Raw genomic sequence first — 24559 nt, 5'->3', positions numbered from 1 at the left:
CAGTGTAAAGCTGACCATCTGTTCTATTCTGAGATAGCACAAAGCTACCCTGTGGCTGGAGGCGAGATATGCTGGCAGCAATACTGCTCTGTCGCTCTTTGCCACACTGAGATGTTTGGGTAAAGAGAAACATAAATCTAGCCTACGTGCACATCCGGGCCCAGTACCTTCCCTTGAACTTATTTATGACGCAGATTCCTTTACTCACATGTTTTCCTGCTGACCTTCTCCCCACATCACCCTGTTGACCCTGTTCTGCCGCACTCCCCTTGCTGAGATAGTGAAAATAGTAATCAATAAATACTGAGGAAACTTGGAGGCCGGTGCGGGTGCAGGTCCTTGCATGCTGAATGTGCCAGTCCCCTGGGCCTACTGTTCTTTCTCTTTAGTTTGTCTCTGTGTCTTATTTCTTTTCCCAGTCTCTCATCTCCACCTGATGAGAAATACCCACAGGTGTGGAGGGGCAGGCCCCCTTCAGATGGTCTCGATCTCCTGACCTCGTGATCAGACCACCTCAGCCTCCCAAAGTGCTGGGATTATGGGCATGAGTCACCACACCTGGCCTGAGTTCTCTAATTTATATAAACAGCAATCTGGAGAACAAGCATGAAAATGGATATTAAGGGTGTGGGATAATGGTGGAAGGAACATAGAGTTGTATCAGCCTGAATGTATTGATTTGGGCCCCCTAAGCAGAGATTCTGCATTTAATGTTGCAGTTCAGGGAGTCAAAAAAGTTCTTATAGTTTATTTGCTTGGTTAGCTGAAATATGGATTAAAAGGTGGCCCACTGCAAGCGAGCTGGAAATGTCTGATCTCCCTTGGTTTAATGTAGAGGAAGGGATCCAAAGATTTAGGGAGATTGGGATGGTGGAGTGGATTAGTCACTTTAGAACTACTCATCCCAGTTGGAAAGATCTGGAAGATATATTCTGGACCAATGCCTTGTGAAATAGATTTGTGAGGGCAGCGCCTGCATTTTTGAAGAGCCCTGTAATTGCTCTTCTCTGTATGTCAGATCTAACAGTGGGAACTACAGTCACTCAATAGCAAAATTTAAATACAATCGAAATAATTGGATACTGAGGTGGCAGGGGCCAAGTGGTGGCACTCAACTGTCAAAGGCAAGGTGGGCATAGCTAACATAATGAATAGCAGAGGCGAAGTGGCAATCAGAATGGTCTGACGTGTGTAGAGCTCTGGCATTGGCTAATTAGTCATGGTGTTCCTAGAAGTGAAACTGATAGAAAGCCTACTGCATTCCTACTTAAATTATACGAACAGAAAAATTCTAGGTCGAATGGACAGAAGACTAATTTGAATTATAAAAACAGAGAATCATGCCCCTCAATCAATTTCCAGATGTGAGCCAGTTTACAGATCCAGAACCCCTTGAATGAAGGGGAGGCCGGGTCCCTTAAGGAAGGACCCTACTACATTACTGACAAATTATACAGTGAATCTTTCTCCCATCCTTCCCCAATGAGACCTCTGGCCTTTTACCAGGGTAATTGTGCACTGGGGAAAGGGAAATGATGAGATATTTGGGGGACTACTGGACACTGGCTCTGAGCTGACATTGATTCCAGGGGACCCAAAATGTCATTGTGGTCCTCCAGTTAAAGTTGGGGCTTATGGACGTGTGGAGGAAAAGTTAAATATTAAATATGAACTCAGTTGAACATGGACAGAAACAATGGTCACCAAGTCCCGGAACAGATTGCGTGAACCCCTTGAGGCGTTCATCCAGCATTGTTTCAGAGAAATCTGTTCCTGTATGTTAGTTATTGAAAAACAAAAGACAATTGCAAAAACAAGTTGACCTTTTCGTGTTCCTTGAAGCCAGGCACGAAGGGCCCTCGTGACTGGGCCTCGTACCAAACAACTCGTTACAAATGAGCTAGGGTCCCAGACCGCACTGAAGCTCCACAAGACCCCTCCTTTGTCTGTGCACAGATGGGTGGCTAACTCTGATGCCTAGGCTATTGCTTCCCAGTCTGGTGATGATTTCTCCATAGTCTGGTGAGTGTGTGTGTGTGTATACACACATATATACACACACACAGTTATATATATATATATGCACATATATATGCCCTCTCCCTTTCCTGCTGTGATTTGTTTATTATATTTGTATTGCCATATACTTGGAATAAAGGCTATTTACACTTAAAAGTATTGTGTGTGCGTTTTCTTTTCCCCTCGTGCGTTTCCTGTAAAGAGCAGGAGGTTAGTAATTAATGGAGTTTTAGCTCAGGTCCAACTTACAGTGGGTCCAGTGGGTCCCTGGACTCATCCTGTGGTCATCTCCCCATGCCAGAATGCATGATTGGCATAGACATACTCAGTAGCTGGCAGAACCCCCACATTGGCTCCCTGATTGGAAGGGTGAGGGCTACTATGGTAGGAAAGGCCAAATGGAAGCCATTTGAGTTGCCCCTACCTCGAAAAATAGTAAATCAAACCAAAAAGTAAATTTAAAAACTAGTAAATCAGAAACAATATTGTATCCCTTCAGGTACTGTGGAGATTAGTGCCACCATCAAGGACTTGAAAAACACAGGGGTGGTGATTCCTACGGCGTCCCCATTTAACTCTCCCATTTGGCCTGTGCAGAAGACAGATGGATCTTAGAGAATGACAGTGGATTACTGTAAGCTTTACCAAGTGGTGACTCCAATTGTGGTGGCTGTACCAGATGTCGTTTCATTGCTTGGGCAAATTAACACATCTCCTGGTACCTGGTATGCAGCCATTGACTTGGCAAATGCCTTTTTCTCCATTCCTGTCCATAAGGCCCACTAGAAGCAATTTGCCTTCAGCTGGCAAGGCCAGCAATACACCTTTACTGTTGTTACCTCAGGGGTATATCAACCCTCCGGCTTTGTGTCATAATTTTATTCAGAGAGATCTTGAATGCTTTTTGATTCTGCAAGATATCACACTGGTCCATTACATTGATGACATTATGCTGAATAGATCAAGTGAGCAAGAAGCAGCAAGCACACCAGACTTATTGGTGAGACATTTGTGTGCCAGAGGGTGGGAAATAAATCCAACTAAAATTCAGGGATCTTCTACCTCAGTAAAATTTCTAGGGGTCCAGGGGTGTGGGGACTGTTAAGGTGTTCCTTCTAAAGTGAAGGATTAGTTGCTTCATTTGGCCCCTCCTACTACCAAGAAAGAGGCACAACACCTAATGGGCCTATTTGGATGTGGGAGGAAATACATTCCTCATTTGGATGTGTTACTCTGTCCCATTTATCAAGTGACCCGAAAGGCTGCCAGTTTTCGGTGGGATCCAGAAAAGGAGAAGGCTCTGTAATAGGTCCAGGCCGTTGTGCAAGCTGCTCTGCCACTTGGGCCATATGACCCAGCAGGTCCATTGGTGCTTGAGGTGGCAGTGGAGCCGTTGACAGGTCTCACAGGTGACTCACAGTGGAGGCCTCTAGGATTTTGGAGCAAGGCCCTGACATCTTCTCCAGATAACTATTCTCCTTTTGAGAGACAGCTCGTGGCCTGTTACTGGGCTTTGGTGGAAACGGAGTGTTTGACTATGGGTCAAGTCATCATGTGACCTGAACTGCCTATCATGAACTGTGTGCTTTCTGACCCATCTAGCCATAAAGTGGGTCACGCACAGCAGCATTCCATCACTAAATGGAAGTGGTATATTTGTGTTCAGGCTTGAGCAGGTCCCGAAGGCACAAGTAAGTTACATGAGGAAGTGACTCAAATGCCCATGGTCCCCACTCCTGACACCCTGCCTTCTCTCCCCCAGCCTGCACTGGTGGCCTCATGGGGCGTTCCCTATGATCAGTTGACAGAGGAAGAGAAGACTAGGGCCTGGTTCATAGATGGTTCTGCACGATATGCAGGCACCACCTGAAAGTGGACAGCTGCAGCACTACAGCTCCTTTCTAGGACATCGCTGAAGGACAGTGGTGAAGGAAAATACTCCCAGTGGGCGGGACTTCGAGCAGCACGCCTGCCTATGCACTTTGCATGGAAGGAGAAATGGCCAGATATGTGATTATATACTAATTCATGGACTGTAGCCAATGGTTTGGTTGGATGGTCAGGGACTTGGAAGAAGCTTGATTGGAAAATTGGTGACCAAGAAATTTGGGGAAGAGGTATGTGGATGGACCTCTCTGAGTGGTCAAAAACTGTGAAGATATTTGTATCCCATGTGAGTGCTCACCAGTGGGTGACCTCAGTGGATGAAGATTTTAATAATCAAGTGGATAGGATGACCCATTCTGTAGATACCACTCAGCCTCTTTTTTCAGCCACCCCTGTCATTGCCCAATGGGCCCAAGAACGAAGTGGTTATCATGGCAGGGATGGAGGTTACGCATGGGATCAGCAACATGGACTTCCACTCACGAAGGCTGATCTGGCTACGGCCACCACTGAGTGCCCAATTTGCCAGCAGCAGAGACCAACACTGAGCCCACGATATGGCACCATTCCTCAGGTGATCAGCCAGCTACCTGGTGGCAGGGTGATTACATTGGATCTCTTGCATCACGGAAAGGGCAGAGGTTTGTCCTCACTGGAATAGACACTTCCTCTGGATATGGGTTTGCCTATCCTGCATGCAATGCTTCTGCCAAGACTACCACCAGTGGACTCACGGAATGCCTTATCCACCATCATGGTATTCCACACAGCATTGCCTCTGACCAAGGCACTCACTTTACCACTAAAGAAGTGTGGCCGTGGGTTCATGCTCATGGAATTCACCATTCTTACCATGTTCCCTATCAACCTGAAGCAGCTGGGTTGACAGAACGGTGGAACAGCCTTTTGAAATTACAACTACACCACCAACTAGGTGACAATAGTTTGCAGGGCTGGGCCAAAGATCTCCAGAAGGCCGTGTAGGCTCTGAATCAGTGTCCAATATATGGTACTGTTTCTCCCATAGCCAGGATTCACAGGTCCAGGAATCAAGGGGTGAAAGTGGAAGTGGCACCGCTCACCATCACCCTAGTGATCCACTAGTAACATTTTTGCTTCCTGTTCCTATGGCATTACATTCTGCTGGCCTAGAGGTCTTCGTTCCAGAGGGAGGAATGCTGCCACCAGGAGACACAACAATTCCATTAAACTATAAGTTAAGATGGCCACCTGGACACTTTGGGCTCCTCCTACCTTTAAGTTAACAGACTAGGAAGGGAATTACAATGTTAGCTGGGTGATTGACCCAGACTATCAATATGAAATCAGTCTACTATTCCACAGCAGAGGTAAGGAAGAGTACATATGGAACACAGGAAATCAATTAGGGTGAATCTTAGTATTACCCTGTGATTAAGGTCAATGGGAAACTACAACAGCCCAATCAAGGCAGGACTACAAATGGGCCACACCCTTCAGGGATGAAGGTTTGGGTCACTCCACCAGGAAAAAAAAAGCCACAACCTGTTCAGGTGCTTGCTGAAGGCAAAGGGAATACAGAATGGGTAGTAGAAAAAGGTAGTCATCAGTATCAGCTATGACCACGTGACCAGCTACAGGAACGAGGACTGTAACTGTCATGAGTATTTCCTCCTCCTTTTTTTTTTTTAAACATGTTTGTGCATGTATACACTTGTACTAAGAAAATGTATTTATTTTATATCCTTTCCCTTTATCATGTGACATAAGGTTTATTGACTTCATATCAGCATTTAAGTATTGCTAACTTTATGTAATAGTATGTGGGTTGGGGACTGCATTTCCAGTTGTACAAAGGATAGTTCAGTTATGTTAGACATAATTATAACCTCATTATTGTCTTATTTGAAGATTATGAATGATCTCAGGAGATGTGTATGGGTTCAAGTTGTCAAGGGGTGGACTTGTGATGGTTAACACTGAGTGTCAACTTGATTGGATTGAAGGATGCAATATTGATCATGGGAGTGTCTGTCAGGTTGTTGCCCAAGGAGATTAACATTTGAGTCAGTGGACTGGGGAAGGCAGATCCACCCTTAATCTAGTGGGCACCATCTAATCAGCTAGCAGTGAATATAAAGCAGGCAGAAAAATGTGAAGAGGCAAGATAGGCCTAGCCTCCCAGCCTGCATCTTTCTCTCGTGCTGGATGCTTCCTGCCCTTGAACATTGGACTCCAGGTTTTTCAGTTTTGGGACTCGGACTGGCTCTCCTTGCTCCTCAGCTTGCAGACAGCCTGTTGTAGGATCTTGTGATTGTGTAAGTTAATACTTAATAAACTCCCAAACTCCTATTCACATGTATGTATCCTATTAGTTCTGTCCCTCTAAGAGAACCTTAATACAGAGGATCATTGTCTTTATCCATTACTTCAGTAGAAGATGAAAAGTGCTGATATTAAAATTATATCATCTGTTCTTTATTTATTAGTGGTACTTCTGTAAAGAGAAATGTCTCCTTATCAACTTTTTGGGTCCCTGACAGTCCAGGGAAAGCAGAGTTAAATGCTTAATTAATCCCCTTTATTTACCAGTTTTCAAAATAATGAGTTGGTTTCTTAGCATTCTCTAAGAGTGACAATAAATTTTTTAAAAATCATCATCATTACAAACACCTAGGTTTAAACATATTTGATACGTTTTAATATTTTGTAGTTCTAGTACATTTAGTGCTTTAATTCTCCCATCTTTGACATGGAAAAATTTCTTTAAATTGATTTCTGAGTCCTTTTGACATAATCTAAGTAGCTTTTGATAGTCTTTTGTTATGTTTCCTGTGTGACAAGATGTTTCTGGCTCATTTGCATGACCCATATCTGGAATCATGAATTTGGATGGATAGTATCAATGTAAACTTATGATATACTTTACCTTAAAAAATAGTCTTTTAACTCTTAGGAGAAATAAGGTCAAACTCACAGCAGTGATCACTCCCAGGGCCAGATCGTTATAACTAAATACCATTTCCCTCTAATAAGAACCAGAACTCAGAGAAATGGCTAACTTCAGATGTGGCCCTATTTTCTCATATGAAACTTGAGATCTTCCAAGCTCATTCTTGTTATTGGTAGAATTTGGAATTATATTGAAATTCAGTTCTATATATGAACCCCAGATTAAAAATTCCCTAGAAAAAGCTGAAGGGAACCATTCACATTTCAAGTAGTCAAGTAACAAGCTCAGATTTCTGTTTCAGAAATACCACTCTGACAGCAGGTGCAAGAATGGGGTGTGTGGTGGGGGTGTGGAGAGCAGCTGCACAGGTGGGAGGATGTCCAGTGAACGGGCTTCGTCATAACTCAGGTTGGATATGGGGCGGGGGGGGGCTAATTTAAGACAGTAGCAGTGGGGTAAATAGATGGGGGGCTGATTTGCTAGTCACTAACAGGCAGTAGCCTTAGGTCTTGGTGATGGTGGTTGATTTGCTAGTCACTAACAGGCAGCAGCAGCAGCCTCAGATCTTGGTGATGGGCGGGGGCGGAGAGCGGCTGTGTCACAGAGGGGCAGAGCTGCAAGCAACTCTCTTGGTACCCGGGCAAGCTGCGGAAAAGAGAACTCAAGAGTTATGGGGGTGGAGGGAAGACAACTTCTGGAGGAAACTCTCTCATGCCCCCAGCCCATCCTCCTACGAACTAGTCCTGGAATAATTAGGTGAATTTGAAAATGCCCTCCGTAGGCGGTCGTTCTATTCGGGGTTACCTGCGGCCTCCCCGGTCCTGGATTTCAGCCCTCTAGGGATTTTCTGAGTAGCTACTAATAATACAGAAGCCCCTTTCCGGCGTAGGTAGGTAAGAAGCACTACACAGAAATCTGATGCGAAGGGAGGTCTCCAACTGGAGAGGGAGGTACCTTATAAGTAATCACTAATCCGGTTGAGATATTAATTATTGATGTCAAGAAATCGGGCTTTTACATCTTTTTAAAAACTGTATCTTGAGGCCAGGCGCGGTGACTCACGCCTGTAATCCCAGCACTTTGGGAAGCTGAGGCGGGCGTATCACGAGGTAAGGAATTCGAGACCAGCCTGGCCAACATGGTGAAACACCATCTCTACTAAAAATACAAAAACTAGCCGGGCGTGGTGGCGCACGCCTGTAGTCCCAGCTACTTGGGAGGCTGAGACAGGAGAATCGCTTGAACCCGGGAGGTAGAGGTTGCAGTGAGCCGAGATCTACCACTGCCCTCCAGCCTGGGCGACAGTGCAAGACTCCGTTTCAAACAAACAAACAAAAACGTGTCTTGAGTAGAATTTTAAAGTGAAGCATTAAAATGTGGAGAATGAGCTGTTCAGTAAATCAATTCTTCCCTTTGCAAAGCTGTAAAACATTTAAAACATCTGGCCAGGCCAGGGGCACAGAAGGGGCGGACAGGAGGCCGTCAGCCAGCCTGTGGAGGGGTAGCCAAAGGGGCAGGAGCCCGCGTCAGCATCCTCCAAACCAGCCTCTGCTGAGAGACTGCCGCGCGTGGCGAGCCGCGCACTCCGCTTGCCGCTCTCCTGGCTGCTGGTACTCGCTCTTAGCGCTCTGCGCTAGCTCAAATATAGGCTCGGAGCCGCAGAGGTGCGTGACGGTCCACGACTGCATCCCAGGCCCCGCCCTTTCATCGGGATCTGGAAGGAGGAGCGCCGTGCGCGCTCGCGCCGGCGCGAGCGCTGAAGCTCCGCCCCCAGCTTCTACCTCCGGTTCTATCCCGGCGCTTCACCCTTCCCCGCAGACCTCTGCCCCGGACCCATTTCGGAGGCGCGCCGCGTGCGCCGCGCAACCCAGGCCACGAGCACGGGCGCGTGCTCACGTCAGCGCGCGCCCGCCTCGACGCGTGGAGGCCTCGCCCTCCAGCCCCGCCCCGCTCGCTGGCCTGCCTCCTCCTGCTACCCTCCCGGCGCAGAGAACCCCGGCTGCCCAGCGCGCTCCGCAGTCATGGAGATCCCCGGGAGCCTGTGCAAGAAAGTCAAGCTGAGCAATAACGCGCAGAACTGGGTAAGTGGGGGAGGAGGGCGAGACGGCAAGGAGCGGAGAGGCTGTGGGAGCAGCTCATTCCGGAGCCGCCGCCTCTCTCTCGCCTCCTCCGCATCCTTCCAGGAGCGCGGAGGTGGGTTCCGGGACCGCGGCGCCTCCCGACTGGGGCCGTGAGTGGTTGTGAGGCAGAGGGGCCCGGCGCAGGGTGGGGGTCTCGCCCTGGCTTGGCGCAGCGTGCTGTCCGGGCCACCGTTCTTGGGAAGAACGCCTCCCCTCCCCAGCGCCTGCGCTCAGGAAGACGCCCCAGGAAAATCCTTCACACGTGAGCTGGCGGCTGCTGAAACCTCAGGGCGCTGAAACCTGCGGCTGCAGAAACTGGAGCTTCCTGCATCCCTTGGAGTGGCGTGAAGATCTGCAGAGGAGGGGGAGGCGGGCGCCTTCGACGTGTTCTTGGTTTTTCTTGGCTTTGCCAGTGTGGTTGGCCCAGGTTTGGGTCCATCTCCATGTCTTTCCATTTCTGAGTTTCAGTGTGAAGGGAGAGTACCCAACAGTGTGGTCATTCATGGCTTGAGACTGCCCTGAACTGAGGTTCTTTGTGTCTCTGTGTTAAATCGGAATGTTTAACAAGTAGGAGTTTTAAAGACTCCATTCCTGGTGACAGTCAGGTGTGGGACCAGTCCTTTATAACTTTTAGTAACGACTGCCAGTTGACTTTGTAAAGTGCTGTGTCCTCATAACGTTGCTTACTTCCTTAATTTCTCTGTGATGAGCAACAGCCTTATCTTCCTTTGTAAGTGTGGAGCAGGGGAGGGCCTATCTTTGGAGTCTGGAAAGGAACTGGTTTTAGGTTTAGATGGAAATGTTATTTCACAGTCCAATGGAATAATGAGGTTTAAATGCAGTGTCTCCGAAAACGTTACTTGCCTTTGATGAATCAAAGAAAAAAAAAAGCAATTTCAGGCAAATGTTCTTTGGAAGTCATTAATTTACCACATCTGTTATTGTTATCAAGAATTGTCTGCTGATTCCTCTCTCCTTTTATTTAACTCTATAGATGGTAAGGAGGGGAAGGAGATTTAAAAGATGAATTAGAACCGTGGAAAGAGCACTGGACTCCTGGCCTGGTCTCTCTTCCCAGCTTTGCCATTTACTGACTGTGTGATCTTGAAGAAAGTCATTGCTTATTCGAACCTCAGTTGACTTAAGGGTATAATAGTATGTACTTCACGGGATTGTTTTGATGAACAAAGAAGACAGATCATGAATTTGAAAGCGCAGTGAAACCACTGCCTTGAAACTGAGACTCAGTTTGGCTCCTGTTACCTTAAGGTATTTCATGGTTAGGGAAATAAGGTTGGCTAACTTGGGGTATTTACAGATAATTTGTTACATTGTCCATTTGTTTACTCATTTATTAACATTTGCCACATGGTGCGTATTCTATGTAGAGACTTGTGCTAGACATGGTGGTGAAAAATGTGGGACTTAAACTGCTTGCCTTCTGGTAGTTCATGGTCTGTGTTGGGGTTGTGACATTTGCCAACTGGTGAATATGTCTTTGTGGTACACAGTGAGTGGCATAAGACAGAAGTTTTATTGCAATTTAGAGGAGAGATTAGTTTCGCCTGGGCGTTCTGAGTCAGAGGGGCACTTCGTGGAGAAGTGTTGGGAATAAAAATTACTGTTTTTTTACTCCAGGAACATTGATGAAACTTGTTTGACTGCTCTGGAGAGTTTTTGTTGGGAAGTGGAGGTAAGGTTGAATAGGGAGGCTGGGGCTACGTGATGCTCTTATGTTTGTCTGCAGAGAAGACTTGATTCTATGGGAGATTTTTGATGGGGCTAGAATTTTAAATTTTCTGATCTTTATGATTTTTTTCTCTCCCTCATGGAACACCCATCGTCTCTCCCTCTCTCATACTTAAATCAGCTTAATAGGCACAAGTGTGAAGAACCCATACACCTTTAAAATTCCTATCACAGGATAAAATTGGTAATCCAGGAAGAATGTTCTGCTGAAGAAATGTAGACCCGGTAGGACCCAGATGGGGAAGCCCTGGAGACCAGACAAGGTTATAGTAAGGTTTAAATGAATTAATAGATTTGAAGCCTACCTGGCACATGAGCACTATTTATGTTCTTGTTAATTCATCCAGTGTGAGGGGCTGAAGGGCTGGGGTAAGGTGGCAGTGGGACTAAAGGAGTAGCTGCATTAAAAACATTTAAGGAAGAGTAGAGAGGACCGACTAGATATAGGGGATGAAAAAGGGAGAAATGTTAAAAGATGAACCTGAAGTTTTGGTCTGGGAAGTGGGGAGAAAGGTTGTTACCTATGTGGAAATTGGGAAGTAGGTTGGGCACGGGGGTAAGGGTGATATTAGTTAAACACAAAGGAGAGTTTAGTGTGTGCCAGGAACAGTTTGAAATGTTTTACCTATATTAATCCACTGAGTTTTTGTTACATTTCTGAGGGTAAATATCATGAGAGACAGTGGTTAAAAGCCAGACCTTGGAGCTGACTGCCTGGGCTGACATCTGGACTCCACTATTTATTAACTATGTAACTTTTGGCTGGTCACTTAATTTCTCTGTGCCTCTGTCTGCTCATCTATAAAATGAAAATGATAGCCTCACAGAGATATTGTGACAATTACACTTAGCTCTTACTATTATCATCCTCTATTACAATTAGTATTTCCATTTTATAGATAACAAAACTGAGGCACAGAGAGGTCATGGAGCTTGTTAGTGGTGGACCCATTTTAAACCTGTTGCATTTGAGGGACAGCCTTAGTAGAGATAGTTTTAGAGGAAATATGAGCCATGTATATAATTCAACATTTACTAGATACCACATTAAAAAGTATAAAGTAACAGGTGACATAAATTTCAGTAATATGTTTAACCTACTATATCCCAAATACTATCATTTCAGTATATTTTTCAATGTTAGTATAAGTTCAACACTATCGTAATTAATAAAAAGTTATAAAAATATGGAATTTTTTTTTTTTTACAGTTAGTACACATTTCCCTTCATACTATCCACATTTCAAATAGTAGGGACATGTGGATAACATAGTTATAGAAATTGAGTTGTGCTGAGGTTGGAAGTAAAGGTTTCATGGTTAAATTTGAGTTAAAGAGTATTAGGAAAATAAATGTGAGACCAAATATTAAGCTTTGGGTAATAGCTCCTGTTAAGGATTAGGTAAAGGAAGTGTACTCGTGGGAGACAATAGGCAAAGAGATGGGAAAATGTAGTCTTTCAGCTCTGGGAAACGGTTAGAATTACAGAAAGTTAAAGTTGTCCGTATACCTGTGGGAATAGTGAAGAAAAACCAAGAAATTGACTTACTCTTAGAGCTGCCTCTTACTTCAGTCTGATAAAGCATCAGATATAATGAATATCGTTTTCTATCCAATTGAATCTTTCTCCAATGGGTCCAGTTTTCATCTGCCCTTGGGGATGTGTTAGTTGGACTGAGGGAAATTTGGGACACTCATTTCAGGCCCAGGTATCATTTACCCATTTTGTAGAATCATACTGGGCTGAGTCCCTTGTTGGATCTGCCTTACAGTGAAGTAGGGTGCTAAAAGAAGTGTTTGAAACCGGGCATGACATTAAGAAGCATATACAGTCTCTCTCTGGTTTGCTTTTCCATTCCCCTCTTACAACTCCCTAAATTTCCATAGCTCCAGCCCAACTTTCCATCCATATCATATATCCTCATGGTTTTATACAAGCCTTTCCTTCTCCCTGGGATGCCTGTTACCCTTTATCAGGGGCTGAAATGTTCAGAGCCTTGGACCATTTTACCTTAACTGTGTGAAATGTGTGGCCCTTATAGATACATGTGTTCACTGGTTCATGGGCTGAATTGTTTGTCCTCTTCTGCATTGTGTTGCATTCTCTCTACTAATACGTATCTTGTAATCATATTTCGTTATAGATGTTTTGTATCTATACCGAGCTTTTCCTGATATAACAAAATTGGGGATTAGGGGCAGGATGCGAAGTAGCTCGGTAGCTCTGATATTGAAATCCTTAGATAATTCATTAGTATCTTAAAAAAGCTTAAGGGAATAAACTCCATATATGGGAGGATTCAGAGTACAGTTTTGTCACTTACCATCTGGGTGATCTTGGGAACATTATTTAATCTCTCCATCTCTCAGTATCCTCGTCTGTAATGAGATAATAAAACATACTTCACAGTGAGGCTAATGGTGCATACTATATGGGATTCTAGTGAGGTTTAAAGAAGTTAATATATTTATAAAACTGTGGTTCCTGGCACTGGAGTACTATTCTTGTTCTTATTATTTATTAGTTCATCAAATGTTTAACATTTACTTTGTGCCTTTGTTCCAGGTCCTGAGGATGCAGTGGTAAAAAGACAGAGAAGGGTCCTGTTTTATGAATATTACGTTCTACCTGAGAGAGAGTTAATTAAACCAAATAAATGAATGAAATAATTCCCTCTTCTACCAATTCTATCTTTCCCAAACAGCTTGTCTCCTTATATGTGGATCTTTTTCATAGAAGGCCAGCAGCCCCTTCTGGATTTAGCTGAACACTCAGATGATACAAAAATGAAATAAGGACACAGAAGTGGAACACACAGCCAAACAAGAGGCCAATATACTTGTCCTTCAGAGGATTTGCCTGGGTGTGGTCAGGGGCAGGCACTGGTCTTTTATTTCCCCCACCCCCAGGTGTAACAGAGAATTGATCTTTCTACCCTGGCAAGATGATATTAAAAAAATTGCCTGATGAAAAGGGAAACTTAAACTTCTACCAACAACAGCAATAAGACGAATGATAGTAAGGTCTAGATCTGTGTTGTCCAGTTCACGATCCACTTGTGGCAATTGAAATTTAATGAACATTAAGTAAGTAAAAAATTCCGTTTGTTAGTTGCAGTAACCACATTTCAAGAGCTGCATATGTGGTTAGTGGCCACAGGAATTGGACAGCACAGTATAGAACATTTTCATCATCTCAGGAAGCTCTGTTGGACAGTACAGATCTAGATGAAGCTTTGTGATGGCTGCCAGTTTTTTTTTTCCTACTTATCTGTGTGTTTATGTATGTGGGTATTTTTACTCTGTTCCCAAGAACAGGTAATTTCTAGAGTCAGTGGCTACTTTGAAATGTTAGTTTTGGGCAGTTTTGCACCCTGGCTTCTGGTAGCGTGTCCAGCAGTATTAGCCTCCCCTTAGCGTAGTTGCTTCTTCAGATTTGAAATGTCAATATACTTCCCAGCCTGGGTGTGTTACACTGAATTTTGAGGAGTAGTTCTCTGCTTTAGTGGTTCTCAATCATGTGAGATTTTACCAGCCCTAGGGGGCATTTGGCAGTTCTGGAGACATTTTTGGTTATTCTACTTGTGTATGGAGGGGATAATTCTTCTAACATCTATTGGAAAAGATTTCTTAAAAAACCTAAATGTCTAAAAAAATTCTTAAATCTGAAATGCAAATGTAAAATCCAATTAAAGAATCCAATTGATGTGGCCTTTTTTTCCCCATCAGCCTAGAAGTTGCCATTTCTTACTCTGAGGTGGATCGGTTACTCATAGCATACCAATAACAAGACAGGAAAACCCCAATCCTGAATTGTTTTGAAATCAGATTAAGTAATTAGTTCAAATGAAGGGAATGACTTTTCTTTTTGGTATTTATTTAAGTGATGGTAAAGAGAATGTTCTCAGGGAGACTATTGCAGTGGCTATAGAGACGTCTGCAATGGAGTTTTGCTGTAGGGGAGAGAGATTGGGCTCAGTTCCAAATACAATGAGGAAAAGTGGGAATTTATGGTGAGGGAGTGGTGTGGGGGTCAGTGGATGAAAAATTACTAAGAGAGGAAACATTAAGAATTAGGGAGTATTCTGAGTAAAACAATTTAACAGGGTTCTTGCTGAAGGCAGGCAGGCCAAGGTGATCAGGCATCATCTAGGGGATGGTGCAGCTTGATGAGTTCGGTCAGCTATCGAGGATGGGGGAATTCTGCTGAAATTCGACTCTTGAAGACATGCCCAAGGATAGGGCCCAGTTGAAAAAGGGTTCAGAAGGAGCCTGCCTAGTTTGATCAAGGAGAGAAATCTTGCCAGTGATAATCGTTCCTGTGACATATCTTTTCCTAAAGACACAGTTAAATTTTAACTGAATCATGATGGTAGAAATACCAGACATTGTGTAGAGAAATTCAGTGTCTGTCTTTGGATGAATGCAGCCATTGAGCGGGCTGTTTTCTCTTGTTGTTCTCTCTAGTTACATTGATGCTTTCAGACCTTCCCTCTGCTTTTGTCTTTCATATTTTTTTTTCTTTTTTTCTTTTTGTTTGAGACAGAGTCTTGCTCTGTTGCCAGACTAGAGTGCAGTGGTGCGACCTTGGCTCACTGTAACCTCCACCTCACTGGTTCAAGTGATTCTGCTGTCTCAGCCTCCCGAGTAGCTGGGACTACAGGTGTGTACCACCATGCCAAGCTAGTTTTTGTATTTTTAGTAGAGACGAGATTTTACCATGTTGGTCAGGATGGTCTTGATCTCTTGACCTCATGATCTGCCTGCCTCAGCCTCCGAAAGTGCTGGGATTACAGGCGTGAGTCACTGTGCCCGACCTGTCTTTCATATTTTTAAGTGTACAATTCAGTGGTTTTTAGTATAACCAGAGTTGTACAGTCATCACCAGAATCTAATTTTAGAATATTTACATATCCCCAAAAAGAAACCTTATACCCATTAGTAGTCATTCCCCAGGCTCTACATTTTCTCCTAGCCCCTGACAACCAATAATGTACTTTCTGTCTCTATGGATTATGCTGTTGTGGGCTTTCCTAGAAATGAAATTATATAATCTATGGCCTTTTGTGTCTGGCTTTTGTCACCTAGGATAATGTTTTCAAGCTTCATCCGTGTTACAACATGTATCAACTAGCCTGGTCAAGATGGTGAAACCTCGTTTCTACTAAAAATACAAAAAAAAATTAGCCATGTGTGGTGGCATGCGCCTGTAATCCCAGCTACTCGGGAGGCTGAGGCAGGAGAATCACTTGAACTAGGAGGCAAAGGTTGCACTGAGATAAGATCACGCCACTGCACTCCATCCTGGGCAACAGAGCAAGACTCCTTTTTTTTTTTAAATAGTTCATTCAATATATGGTTGAAGAAAATCCCGTTATATGGATAATGACACATCTTTTTTTTTTTCTCCCCCGAGATGGAGTCTCGCTCTGTCGTCTGGCTGGAGTGCAGTGGCACAATCTCGGCTCACTGCAGCCTTCTCATCCCTGGTTCAAGCTATTCTCCTGCCTCAGCCTTCCGAGTAGCTGGGATTAAAGGCACATGCCACCATGCCCGGCTAATTTTTACATTTTGAGTAGAGACGGGGTTTCACAATGTTGGCCAGGATGGTCTCCATCTCCTGACCTCATGATCCACCTGCTTCCGCCTCCCAAAGTGCTGGGATTACAGGCGTGAGCCACCATGCCCGGCCACATCTTCTTTATTCATCAGTTGGTGGACATTTAGGTTGTTCCTACTTTTTGGCTTTCATGAATAAATGCTATGAACATTTGTGTATAAGTTTTTGTGGATACTTTTATGTGGTTTTAATAGTTAATTTCAACCTTTGAGGTGGACATTAGTGTATTTTGGCTCCCGAGTTTCTGAACCTCCCTTGTATGTGTGGTGAATGCCTCACTGTGTTTGTGGTAGGAGACAGGGTCTGTTACAGATTAGTGATTTCTTTATTTACCTATGTGTAACTAGTTCCTTTTATGAAATGTTTTTGTTTTTGTTTTTATTGTGTCCTGAGTGTCTAGAAAGGATCAAACAATAAATAATGAATGAACAGATAGTCCCAGGCCCATTCTGACTTCTAGGAGTGTCTTAGGGCCAAAATTCCCAGCTGAAGGTAATGGAATGGAGGGCCTTTCCATTAAAGGTACAGATATAAAAACCTATTACATATTTAAAAGTTCTTTAATCTTTAACAGAATAGTTGGGGAGCCGTAATGTGTATGCAGAGTGTATGTATGACAGATGGTAGTGATGAGATAAACATGCTAGTAACTTAGTCCTGATTCAGGAGGTCTGTAGTAGGGCCTGAGATTTGCTTCCTAACAAGCAGCCAGGCCATGCCAGTGTTGCTATACAACATATTTTGTAGTAGCAAAGTTTTAAGAGTAGCCTTTTCAAGTTGTTTTCTCAACATCCTCCAGGGTTGTAGGATCTTCACTTGCTTTTTATCATTGACTTATTAATATTTACAAGATTAATTTCATTTATCAGTTAATTCTGTGAACTAAAGGTTTTAATTATCAAGAACTCTGTGAACTAAAGATTTCTTTTCATTGTATTCTACAGTCTCTTATCCATATTGTTACCATCTCTTCAGTTTTATCCATATTGTGTCTTGGGACATAAAAGAAATGTACCTGTTGCCATTTCAGGCATTTCTCATTGGAGTAATACACTGTTTAGCAGTTAGTTTAGGGTGGATGGTAGGATGGATGAAAGACGTTGAAGTCCAGAATTATGCTTAGTATTTGGTATATGCTTTGTGTCTTTATAAATTTCACTTAAAAATGCACAATTCTTTATAAAATCATGAAAAATTCACAAAATCTGAAATTCTCTAAATAGCATCATAGAGAAGTTGATTTTCCTTATAGGCAAGTGGGTAAAATAACAAAATGGCCATGTGGAAATTAGAATGGGTCAAAAAGGGCCACTTTTGTGGTTGACGAGGACAGAAGTTTATAGTATGTACAGAAAATGCATACTACAAATATCAGAGGCCATGCAATGTTAGCCTAGTGACAGGATTGTTAGTCATTTAGTTCTAAATGTAGAAAGTATTAAATGGTCTTGGAAGGAATTGTTCCATTTCTGCTAGATTTAAGATTTCCAAGTATCAGTCATCATTTCATTTGCAAGACACACAGAGAAAACAAACCATACTTTAAATGTCTTGTATCTAATGTTTATGAGTACTAACTAGGAACAAAGGAAGTTGGGCATTGTGGAAAATATGGATAATTGTAACTCACTGTAAAGAACATGGCTGTGCTTTGGTCAAGGATAGGCCAAGGTGAACATCCAGAATGACTCAGCGAGTTTACATCACAGGTGTATAACTCCACTTGTTATCACGGTCATGTAGCCGTGACATAAGAAGACTCATCATTTGGCTCTAAGCCACTATTGTCTGTAAAAGGTATAATTGCCCTACTGACATTGTATGTGTGCACTTGCCCCCAGAGAAGGACAGAGAGAGAGAGCTGGAGCTGTCCATCTTTGCAGCTGGATAGAAGTGAGCCAGGAGACAGCTCGGCTTGCTCACACCCAGAGAGAGAGAGAGAGATTTAAGATGCTGACCCTGAAGGGAGAGCCGGCCGCGTAGCTATGTGTGGGAGCTGCTGGACTAAGCAGTCGTGACAAGGCAAACAGTGTGAGAGAGCTAATGTGAGTGGGCTGCTGATGAGAGAGCTGCTGAATAAAACTACCTTCCACCTCCCTATGCCCCTGAGTGTTCTTTCAGCTATCTGCTCATCCACTTTCTCCCTTTGGACCTCAGCATGACCTGGAACCTGACCCCAAGCAGGACACTCATAGTCCTTGACCTACTTTCCTGAGGAAGTAAAAATATATAGGCATAAGAAGACACCTAAATGTATTAATGGTACATAAATAACAAAAGAATGATATGGGCAGTAAATGTTACAGGGACTTCCTAGGTACACATACTTACACTGAGCCAGATTTTATATATATATATATATACACACACACACACACACACACACATACTTATGTGTGTGTGTATATATATATATGTGTGTGTATATATACGTGTGTGTGTATGTATATTTCTACAAAGCACCCAGACTATTAAGCAATAAGCTTGGTTTCTCTTGTGTGTGGAAACTAGGGCACAGAAGACTCAGTATAGAAATGTACTTTTAAAAAAAAATTCCAACTCAGAGAGCCAAGAATAAAAATTTAGAGGTGAAAGGAACTCAGTCACTCTCAACCCTTAATGAGTCATTAATGTCATGTTTCCTCAGAATTATTGAAAGGATTTGGCTGAAGTGGGTGCAGAAGGAAGGAAAGGGGAAGTAGAAGATCACATGTTTAAGTGCCGTGCGGTGTCTAAAAATTCAGGCATAAGTCTACCACTTTGCAATTCTGTAACCACCCAATGTGTTCCTTTTGCCTGCTGCCTACAGGCAAATTTATCAAGACAGGGTAATTTCGGTAGAGAAAGAGTTTAATTCATGCAGAGCCAGCTAAACAGAAGACTTTTATTATTGAACAAATCAGCCTCCCTTAAAATTTGGAGGCCAGGGTTTTTTAAGGATAGTTTGGTTGGCAAGGGAATGGGTGCAGCTAATTCATTGGGGATGTAATCATAGGGGTGTGGAAAATAGCCCTAGTGTGTTAAGTCCGCTTCTGGGTGGGAGCACACAGGTGGTTGGTGGGTCCAGGTGGAGCCATTGGTAGTCAGAAATGCGAAAACCTGAAAAGACATCTCAAAAGGCCAATCTTAGATTCTACAATAGTGATGTTATCTGCAGGAGTAACTGGGGAAGTTGAAAATCTTGTGACTTCTGGAGCAGTGACTGGTAATCATTTATGTTTACACCTTAGGAGAATTCAGGCTCCTCTCATCTCCTAACCTGGTGGTCTTTTATTAGCTTTAAAAGATGGTTTACTTTTGGGGAAGTACTATTATCATTTAAATTAAAAACTAAATTTCTCCCAAAGTTAGCTTGGCCCAAACCCAGCAATACCTAAAGGCAGTTTGGAGGTTCAAGGCAAGATGGGGGTTGGTTAGATCAGGTCTTTTTCACTGTTACAATTTTCTCACTTACAATTTTTGCAAAGGCTGTTTCAATTCCAGTAGTTTTATAAAAGTGCTGTTTGATTTACTCTGAAAAACTGGGAGGTAGGACAATGTGGCAATTTTTTTAAGTTTATTTTTTAATATGAAAAATACCGTTAAAAGCTTTAGCCAAATTAAATTTAAAAGAGTTTGAGCAAAGAACGATTTGTGAATTGGGCAGCCTCCTGAGTCCGTGCAGCTGCGTGGTGAAAGATTTATGTACCGAAGAAGGAAAGTAGTGTACAGAAAATGGAAGTGAGGTCCAGAAACAACTGAATTGGTTATAGCTCAGCCTTTGGCTTACTTGAACATGCTTTGAACAGTTGACCACATTTGATTGGCCAAAACTCAGTGATTGGCACAAGTGTGGCTACAGTCTGTTTATGTCTCCAACTAGGTTACGGTTTACTACATATGGAGAAACTTTTGGGCTGAACTTAAAATATGTAAAGAGGAAGCTTTAGCTTTAACTTGATTAAACAATATCAAACATACATAAACAAAAAAAAAACTCCTTATATCCAGAGTACTATGTTTGCTGCCAGAATCTTTTTAAATGTAGGAGGCAAGAAACTGAGGGAGCATTCTTTTTAGAGGTTAAAACAGACGGTCTCTACTTATCCTGTCTGTATTTTTTCACAACCATATTCTCAGCAGTTTATAGCTTGACAGATAATTTTTATGCATTCTAGCTTGATTTGATAAGAAAAGCAGAAGATACTTCACAGGACCAAAATCAATTAAAATTGATTAGATATATGCTTCTTCTTGTCTAAAGAGCAAAGTAACTTGGAAAAATCCTCAAACAAAACGACTAAATCAAACAGGTTCTACCAGTATAGGCAGCAAAATGTGTATAGCACCTTCCTCAATTCCCTTTTAGCAGAGACCTTAGCTCCCTTTTCCTCCTTAGCCAGTATTGATGGGAGCTAAAAGTAAAGAGGTGCTACTGCTTCTCAAGATATACAAATGTCTACTTCTGAAGCCTTTTTTTTAAGTTCTTGGAAGTGTGGAACTGGTAACTTGTATTTGCTTCATCAGTTTATTGAAAATAAATGAATCTAGAGACTCATATTACAGTTTTTTGTAAGCGATTATTAAATATGTAAAAGTATTTTATTGGAAATAAAGTATTAATAATTGTATAAGTAATTATTGTTAATGAGGTGAGTAGATGGAAAGGGGTGCAGCTTTTGTGGCATACCTATTAAGAGAATTGTCAAATTATCCCTTTTGTCCCAGAGGATTTTTTAGGCACTGGTAACGATAAGATTCAGATGTGTGGGAGATGGCATTTCTACTGTACAGGATTGTGAAGGGGAAGATAGGAAAAGAGATCCTTAATCTCATGGAAGTTGAAGATTTGGATAGAAATTTAATTCCTTAAAAATCAAATCTGTGTCTTGGTGGAGGTCAGCAAAATGACAGAATGGGACTTCCCAGTGCTTGTCTTCCCACATACACATTAATTGAACAACTATTCTTGTACAAAAATACCTTAATAAAAGCTAAGGAAGCCAGGTAAGAGGTGACAGCACCTGCATGTAGCAGAGAAATCAGGAAAAACACATTGAAGAGAGTAGAAAGAACAGTTTTACGTGATCTATATCACTGCCCCCAGCCTGCCACCTGAGGCAGCACAATGTGGAGAAAGACACCCTTTGCTTAGGGGAGGGAGAGGGCAGTGAGCATAAGATTTTGTCTCGGAACCCAACACCAGGCCCACCCCAGTGAAACCCAGTGCCAGGCAGGTCCCTACCACCCCAGACTCTAGGCTGGTACCCGTGGATTGAGCCTCCAAGCCTATGCTGATACTAAGCAGGATTCTGCAGTCCCAGGTTCCAGCTCCTCCGACCCCTACCACCAGGCCAGACCCAATTGACTCAAGTTTTAGACTTGTCTTAGGGCCAGGCTGGCCCCAGTGTCCCTGGGCTCAGAGCTCCCTTTAGTACCAGGCTGGCTCCCACAGGCAGGCACCTGTGGATACAGGCTCCAAGCTGTCCCAGCTTCAGGCCTTCTCTAGGTTTCAGACCAGCTGAGAGCCAGGTTGGCCCACACAGCCCTGGGTGTCAGGTCTGCCCAATACAGGGCCATTCCCTGTGGCCCCACCCTCCAGGCTGGCTACTGCAACCCTATACTTGAGAGACCCAGGGTTTCAGTACCATCCCAATACATCTCAGCACTGGACCAGGCTCCATGGACCCAGGTTGTAGGACCATTTCTGTGGACCCAGGTTCCAGGCCAGCACCCACATGCCGAGCATCTAGGCCAGCCTCCATGGCTCCAGAGCAGGTCCTATGATTCTAGGTAGGCTTCAGCCCAACCCCTGTAGACCTAGGCCTCCACATCTACTCCAGCACCAGCTGAGCCCTGCCTACCTGCTGACCCAGATACCAGGCCAGCCTCCCAGAGGACTCCAGCAGCAAGCCTGCCTGTGCACCATGCCAGATGGCCTCCCCGAATTCTCTGGACAGGTTGACTGGTAAAGTGCTTCCCAGATGAAGCCAGCCTACAAAGACTGGAATAAGTTCCTACCTCTTCATTGTACAGATATTGGTATAAGACAACAAGAAATGTGAAAAAACAAGGAGACCTAATACTACCAAAAGTATCACTGACCTTTCAGTGGCTGACTCAAAAGAAATGGAGATACATGAATTGCCTGAAAAAGAATTAAAAAATAATTGTGTAAGGAAGCTCAGCAAACCTCAATAAAATAGAAATAATTCAGTGTACTCTGGAAAACAGTAAATGAGCAACATGAGAAATTTAACAGATTGAAATTATTTAAAAAATAAAAAATTATAAAGCTGAAAAATGTAATGAATAAAATGAAAAATGCAATAGAGAGCATCCATAGAAGAACTGATCAAGCAAAGTAATCTGTACTTGAAAGACAGATTTCTTACATAGTTAGAGGAGGAAAAAGAAGAATGAAAAGTAATGGAGAAAGCTTACAGGATTTCTAGGACAGCATCAAAAGTACAAAAAGTCGAGGCATAGGAGTCCAAGGAGAAGAGAAAGACAAAGGGTTACAAAGCTTATTTAAATAAATAACAACAGAAAACTTTCAAATCTGGGGAAAGGTATAAATAAGTACAGGAAGATCAAAAGTTCTAATCAGATTCAATCCAAACAAGACTACATCAGGACATATAGTTAAACTGTCAAAAATAAAAGAAGATTCTGAAAGCAGCTAGAGAAAAGAAGCAAATCACATATAAGGGAGTTCCAAAAATGCTAGCCGCAGACTTTTCAGCAGAAACTTTATAGTCCAGGAGAGAGTGGGATGACATGTTCAAAGTGTTGAAGGAAAAAAACCCTGTCAACCAAGAATACCATATTCAACTGTGCCGTAATTCACAAAGAGAAACATAAAGACTTGCCCAGACAAAGCTAAGGGAGTTCATCACTACCAGACATGTCTCAAAAGAGACATTAAAGGGAGTTCTCCAAGCTGAAATAAAAGGATGCTAATTAGTAACAAGAAAGTATAAAACTCACTGTTAAAAGTAAATCCACAGTCAAGTTAGGAATTAATACTGTAATTGTCATGTGTCAATAATTTATATCTCTAGTATGAACATTAAAAGACTATTAACAATAGTGACAATAATTTGTTAAGGGATGTCTTCACTGTTGAGTTCTATCAAACATTTAAAGAAGGATTAATGCCAGTCTGTATTAGTCTGTTTTCACACTGCTATAAAGAACTCCCTGAGACTGGGTAAATTATAAAGAAAAGAGGTTTAATTGACTCACAGTTCTGCATGGCTGGGGAGGCCCCAGAAACTTACAATCATAGCAGAAGGTGAAGAGGAAGCAGGGCACATCTTACATGGTGGCAGGAGAGAGAGAACAAGGGCGGAAGTGCCACACTTTTGAACCATTAAATCTTGTGAGAACTCACTATCATGAGAGCAGCATGGGAGAAAGCGCCCCCATGATCCAGTCACCACCTACAATGTTGCTCCCTCCACACATGGAGATTACAGTTCGAGATGAGATTTGTGTGGGGACACATAGCCAAACCATATCACCATTTTTTCTTAAACTCTTCCAAAAAATTGAAGAGGAAATACTTCCAAATTTATTTTATGAGGCCAACATTACCCTGATATCAAAGCCACAAAAGGACACCAGAAGAAAAGAAAATCACATGCCAATGTCCCTGATGAACATAGATGCGGAAATCCTGAACACATAGCAAACTGAATTATATAGCACATTAAAGGATCATTCCTTGTTATCAGGTGGGATTTATTTCAGGGATGCAAGGATGGTTCAACATAGGCAATTTTTTTTTTTGAGATGGAGTTTTGCTATTGTCACCCAGGCTAGAGTACAATGGCATGATCTTGGCTCGCTGCAACCTCCACCTCCTGGGTTCAAGCAATTCTCCTGCCTCAGCCTTCTGAGTAGGTGGGACTCCAGGCACATGCCACCATGCCCGGCTAATTTTTGTATTTTTAGTAGAGACGGGGTTTCTCTACATTGACCTGGCTGGTCTCAAACTCCTGACCTCAGGTGATCCACCTGCCTCAGCCTCCAAAGTGCTGGGATTAGTGGTGTGAGCCACCGTGCCTGGCTAACGTATGCAAATTAATAAAGGTGATGCACCACACTCACAGAATGTAGAGCGACAAACCTATGATCATCTCAATAGATGCAGAAAAGTTATTTATTTATTTATTTTTTCTTTTTTTTTTTTATTATACTTTAAGTTCTAGGGTACATGTGCATAACGTGCAGGTTTGTTACATATGT

The 24559-nt window shown here is 42.9% G+C and overlaps 1 protein-coding gene across 2 annotated transcripts in view; it reads left to right on the top strand.

Annotated features, from left to right (window-relative positions):
* Nucleotides 1–8616: 8616 nt before the first annotated feature.
* PAPSS1 (3'-phosphoadenosine 5'-phosphosulfate synthase 1) overlaps nt 8617–24559 on the top strand; it is a 108969-nt gene continuing 93026 nt past the window's right edge. Inside the window, exon 1 of one of the 2 annotated variants that reach the window (XM_011945720.1) lies at nt 8617–8919. In XM_011945720.1, the coding sequence (XP_011801110.1) occupies nt 8860–8919 (60 nt within the window). In that variant the 5' untranslated portion in view covers nt 8617–8859. Of the gene's footprint in view, nt 8920–24533; nt 24545–24559 lie in introns of those variants that run through there. The other variant, XM_011945721.1, reaches the window with a different exon arrangement.

The sequence above is a fragment of the Colobus angolensis genome, unplaced genomic scaffold (assembly GCF_000951035.1).
Source record: "Colobus angolensis palliatus isolate OR3802 unplaced genomic scaffold, Cang.pa_1.0 Scaffold244, whole genome shotgun sequence".
Taxonomy (NCBI): domain Eukaryota; kingdom Metazoa; phylum Chordata; class Mammalia; order Primates; family Cercopithecidae; genus Colobus; species Colobus angolensis.
The sequence above is the reverse complement of the archived record's forward strand: the minus strand, read 5'-3'. Positions and strand labels throughout refer to the sequence as shown.